This window comes from Sinocyclocheilus rhinocerous, unplaced genomic scaffold (genome assembly GCF_001515625.1).
Source record: "Sinocyclocheilus rhinocerous isolate Xijiao unplaced genomic scaffold, SAMN03320098_v1.1 scaffold1012, whole genome shotgun sequence".
Lineage (NCBI taxonomy): Eukaryota > Metazoa > Chordata > Actinopteri > Cypriniformes > Cyprinidae > Sinocyclocheilus > Sinocyclocheilus rhinocerous.
This window is the reverse complement of record NW_015640039.1, coordinates 821,372-827,304: the sequence shown is the minus strand read 5'-3', so window position 1 is coordinate 827,304 and position 5,933 is coordinate 821,372. Positions and strand designations below refer to the sequence as shown.

Here is a 5,933-nt window from a genome sequence, read left to right as displayed (position 1 = left end):
ACATTTTAAGGCCCTGTGAAATATTTTATTTTTTTCTCAAATTCAGTTTTATTTTTACAAAATTCTGTTTTTACAAAATTACATTGTAATGGTTTCGTTAAATTTTAATAATCAAAGCATCTCTAATTAATTGATTTTAAAATAATAATTTATTATTATTATTATTATTTTTTTTTTTTAAGTATTCATATTTTGAATTAAATCAGTGAATTAAATGAAATTCCTGTGAGAGCTAGAGGGTTAAAGAGATGCATTTGCTTTGTAAGAGTGTTTTACACACGCACCCGTTGAAGCAGTGGGCCGCAGTCACAACCCAGTGCGGAGACACCAGTGACCCTCCACAAGTGTGCTGGCCGACGCTCAGCAGGCTGACCTGCCACGGCCAGTTCTCAATGATAGCGTCCTGTCCGCCTACAATCCGGTCCTGGTTTCTGGACAACCCACACTCTGCTGCAAAATAAAACAGCCAATAATAAATCAAAACAGAAATCACACACAAAATGTGCCTGTCATCATAAGAAAAGAATATATGATATTAAAGTTGCATGTTCTAATAATATTTAACAATACAAATATGTCATAAATATATAATCATATGTCGTTCCTAGTACAGTACATCACAAGGGACAGTTTAACCAAATATGAAGCTAAATGTCTGCAGTTCTCATCTTGTTCTCTTTCTTTAAACATGGCATGTTTTCTTTGGCATGTTAAATTGTCCGGTCCAAATGACTGAACACACCTCTGATGCTGTATTACTAGTTTTGTGCTTGATGTAATTATCAGTGTGTTTCATTATTGATAATGACTTAATTGGCTGTTGGATTAGGACTCCATATTTACCTGAGCATGTTAACGCAACGACTGCTCCCTGACTGCATACTTTACTGAGAAAGAGAGAGAAAACATGGGAGAATGTCATGCATATAACCAAAACTAATAATGGCTACAGCAACCCCAAAAATATGAGGAAATTTGATTCATACTTAACATTTGACAACCAGAAAAATGCCAAATACTTTTGTCTTAATTGTAAACATCTACTGCTTTATCATTTAAAACCCTTCATTTTCTGAAATGTTTAGCTTCAAAAGTGCCCAGTCCTTTCAAGGCTACTGTATGTACATAAGAACAGTGTATAAATCTACTCACAGATCTGATACAGTCGACTGGAAAGTCTGGGGTTTAGATGAGCCCACCGTACAGAAAGACATCTTCAGATCAGTCGGCAATATACCCACTTGAACTGCACTGAAAGTGGGTTTACTAAAAACAGAAAAAAAACACAAGACAATGACACTGAGATCAAATGATGAGCTGTATTCTGACATGTATTTAGAATTCTAAAATGTTTACATGAGGTTTTCATCCAAGATGGATATTAGTTAACTAAAACTTCAAAACTTTTGTTACTTGAAATATACAGCTCGTGAAATAAAATATGAAAAAGCTTATTTTCTTTCAGTCAGCTAGTTGAAACTAGCTATAAACTATAAACTATACCAAAATAACTAAAACTGAAATAATATTAAATACAAATCATAATATATATGTATGTGACCCTGGAGCACAAAACCAGTCTTAAGTCGCTGGGGTACATTATAGCAATAGGTAAAAAAAAACATTTATTATTTTTATTTTTATTTCATTTTATTTCAATATTTCATTTCATTTTTTTTCATTATTTTATATATTCATATTCACATTGTGAAAAAAAAAAAACTAATATAAATGGTAAAATGCACAACACAATTACTAAAACTAACCAATATTAAAATGAAAACAGAAAATAAAGAACTAAAAAATAAAAATATTAATAAACCCAGTAGTATTGACGTATTTCTTGTTGAAACAGGAAGTTGTTAAGTGTGTGTTTTGTGGACCAAAACTCACGCTGAGTAGCCCAGCTGTTGGCACGCAGTCTCAGCATGTTGTTGGGTGAAACTGTCTGCACATACACTTTTCCATTTTTTCTCATCAGGCCTGAATATCTGCAGCACATTGCGGGTTGTCATCAGCCGTACTGTGGAGACAGAGACAGAGAAACAGTTTTAAAATTCATATATATATATATATATATATATATATATAGTCTTTTAACATATAACTGACATTCAGGAAATCAGACAGAAAGAAGGTTAGGTTGGGGGATTTGTCTTGTTTATCCGGAAACCAGACAGGTTCTAGCAGTGCTGACTGCACACATGTCGGTGAGCAGGTATGTGGGTGTGCGTGTGTGTGTGTGTGTGTGTGCGTGTGTGTGTGTCTTACGGGGGAAAGTGGAGTTGACTCCAAACTTCGTGACACAGGCTGACTCATCCTCGGCTCCGCTGCAGTCCTCCTTCCCATCACAGGCCTTCTCCAGCGGAATGAACTTCACTGACTTGGAGCAAAAATAATACTTGCTCTCAATCAACTGCTTGACTGTTTCATGAAGAGGAAGAAAGAGTAAAAACAGCACTTGTTATTAAAACAACCAACAATGAGGTTAAATGAATCAGTCTGTTTTTGTTTCTTGAGTCACAACGGTCAAAAGAGTGACTAAATAACTGTTACTGATGAGAAGATCAGACTTGTCAATTTGTGACTCATTTTTATTGCGAAAAGTGAAGGTGTGAAAGGTTATAAACAGAAAATATTAGGTCAAATTAAAAACAAACATTAAAGATGCCTGCATCTCAAATGAACTGTATTCTCAGGACAATATTTATTTTATTTTATTTTATTTTATTCAAGTTGTAAACATTTTAAATGTTATAAATGTTATAAAATATATTCATTCATAACTTGTTGATTCAACACATGTTGAAAATCGTATGCATCTATAGCATTCATATTTACAGCAAATAATGTATGCAATGTGTTGCCGTTTTAATGTTTTAAATGTTATAAATTCATGCAAGGTAGTAATTAAAATGTTCACAAGTATTTAAAAAATATATATTTATACAATGCATTAATTACTCTGAATTTGATATATGTGCATGTTAAAATGTATAAATTATACAATATATTAATTGCCATTTTCAAATGTTTTCAGTGTTATTAATCCATACAATGTTTTGCTATGCATAACAGTTTTCATGTTTAACATTGTTTTAGATGTGATACATTTATACAGTTTATTGGATTGTTATACATTTATGTGATATATTACAGTTTAACACTTTGAATTATTATTTGTACAAAGTATTAATTGAAATTTTCCACAAATTTGAAATATTATTCATGTTTTCATATTAAATATTTATGCAGTTTTCATGCTTATAAGTTTATACAATGCATTAATTTTACATTTGCTATGATCTATGCATGTTATTTTAAGTCTACCATTTAATATGTATGCATGGTAGCTTTTATAGTTTTGCTGTTAAGTAATCTTTCCATTTCATAAGTGTTTTACTGTTTAAACTGTGATATATAAGCTGTTTAATGACAGCTTGCCTATACAGTCTAATAGCGCTTGTTCATTTAATTGAATCATTCGAAATTTCCAATAACTTTAATTATAACTCCCCCAAATAACTCCCTGAGAAATATTCACTGGAGTGAAAGCAGGACAACTAGCCTCAGCCTTCATAATTTTCTTAACCATGTGTGCTCAAATGAAATCCAGGCGGGGTTAAAATGACCTAGAACTTACTGAAGAAAGCAGCCACAGCCACAATGGCCAGTACAACCACCACCATCACGACTGTAATGATGATCTTTTTCCTGTTCGGAGTCTTCGGAGCCGTCATGAGTTTTCTGCGTTTTCCAGGCCGAGCCGCTGAAGAAGAATATGAAAATCAGTTGAACTCAGTACAGGGTGTGGTTTCTTTCTCGTAATGCACCCACTTAAATCATGAGTATTACAATGGAGGGTATTTACTGGGCTGATAAATCAGGTGATGCATTAGACCAGCTTTACCTTGTTGCTGTGGTGAGTTTAAGGGTCTGGTGTTCTCTTCAGGAACCTGAACTGTAGTCTGGGAATGAGAATGAGGAAGAGAGAAGAGGAAAGAGAAAGTGAGAGGTTATTTTGTTATTTTTCACACACACAAACCCCTAAAGCTTTATGACTCAGCTGTAGTTTTCTGTATCGTTTTCAATGTGTCACAAGGGATTTTTTTTCCAAGTTGTTCTTGAAATCTCTCACACTTCCTTGTAAACTAGCCTACTCAGCTTAAACATGTAGGCAGCAAGAAATAAACAGTAGCTGCATTTATTACACTCTGAGGTTCAGCAGCAGACCGCAGGACGTTAATGAGTTAGAATGTTTGATAGATAGATATTATGTGTATTATATGTTGATTCTTGGTTATATAATCCAATGGGCTTTCGCATCTCTTTCAATTTTACCCCTGTTGATCTGGGATGGTTATTTCAGTCACTGATATGGAAAATTATATTAGTCCCAATGGTGTTATGCTCAGAGACCAATACTCTCCTGACAGCTCAGGCACATTTCTCTCCTGCATTTATGCAAATCTAATTTTGATTGTATCAGAGGCAACACTAATGTAGACAGTGGTTTATTTTGAGAACCTGTATATGATTGTTCATGACTGGGCATTTGTATCCATTACAAATAATTTTCAGAAAATAATCATTGTAGTTTTAAAAACATACTAAACTATCTTTAAACTTTAATGTCTCCTTAAAGACCTCTTCCTATTTATTTTAATGTGTACGAGGCTAAATAAACCAGAAATGTCACATCTGAGAATGTGAGGTGAAACTTTTACGTCAGCCTACTAGTCAAAACAGTGACTAACACTTAGCATCAGTCTAACGGATGATTCCAGACAGCTCTGTCACTCAAAACACCCCATAAAATAACAGTCAGAACAAACTGTTTCCAAACACGCATCCAGTCTCGACAAGAACATGAGACTCTCCAGACTAACGCCTATTTTATTATTGTCGAAGAAGACCTGAATGAAAAAAAAGCCTTATTTGAATAAGGAAAAATGTGTGACTTAATATTCATGTGCTGTACTGTAAGTTTATTCAGTAAAAGCTGCCATTTAAATTAATTAATGGAAATAACTTTAATCTATCGTTACTACTGTATTGATTTATTGATACTATACACAATAGCATAGATGTCTGTTGAGATTGCATCAAGACAACATAAAATAGTTATTTAAAGTTACATACACAGATGTTAATGTTTAAAGGGATAGTTCAGACAAACTGCAAATTCTTCACCCTCGTGTCGTTCCAAAGCCGTAAGACCATTGTTCATCTTCAGAACACAAATTAAGATATTTTTGATTAAATCTGAGAGCTTTCTGACCCTACATAGACAGCAACGCAACTATCACATTCAAGGCCCAGAAACATAGTAAGGACATTGTTAAAATAGTCCATGTGACATCAGTGGTTCAACCTTAATTTTATGAGGCTACAAGAATACTTTTTGTGCGCAAAGAAAACAAAAATAATGATTTATTCTCTTCCATGTCAGTCTTCGCAATACGTTCACGAGAGTACCATGCATTTATACTGACACGGAAGAAAATTCATTGTTGAATAAAGTTGTTGGAATGACATGAGGGTGAGTAATTAATCACAGATTTTTCATTTTTGGGTGAACTATCCCTCTAATATTTAAGATTTTATTAGTGCACAATATAAAATTTCCCTAATAAAATATAAACTAGATTCGATAGATAGATAGATAGATAGATAGATATGTAGATTTCATTCTAGAAATTGGTTTGCAAGTGCCCAGAATTGTACATCATTACAGTCAAACAACAAATGAGTCAGAGTTTCCTTTTCATCATTATGGAATGTGCAAACTTCTTGAATTTCAGCGCACTTAGCAACCAAGATGTTGCCAGGATATATATATATATATATAAAAAGCCCAATTGCTACTAAAAACTACCGCGGGAAAACCGCGGACTTGGCAACACTGCGAAGTTGCGCAGGCGCTGTGAGGG

General features: G+C 33.8%; 1 protein-coding gene across 1 annotated transcript in view; it reads right to left on the bottom strand.

Annotated features, from left to right (window-relative positions):
- LOC107752293 (transmembrane protease serine 4-like) overlaps window positions 1-5,933 on the bottom strand; it is a 34,212-nt gene that overhangs the window by 4,766 nt on the left and 23,513 nt on the right. The window contains exons 2-8 of the mRNA XM_016568231.1: window positions 3,911-3,968; window positions 3,644-3,769; window positions 2,272-2,424; window positions 1,894-2,023; window positions 1,153-1,266; window positions 844-887; window positions 285-450 (exon numbers count right to left, since the gene is read on the bottom strand). Coding sequence (XP_016423717.1) covers window positions 285-450; window positions 844-887; window positions 1,153-1,266; window positions 1,894-2,023; window positions 2,272-2,424; window positions 3,644-3,769; window positions 3,911-3,968 — 791 coding nt within the window. The remainder of the gene's footprint in view (window positions 1-284; window positions 451-843; window positions 888-1,152; window positions 1,267-1,893; window positions 2,024-2,271; window positions 2,425-3,643; window positions 3,770-3,910; window positions 3,969-5,933) is intronic.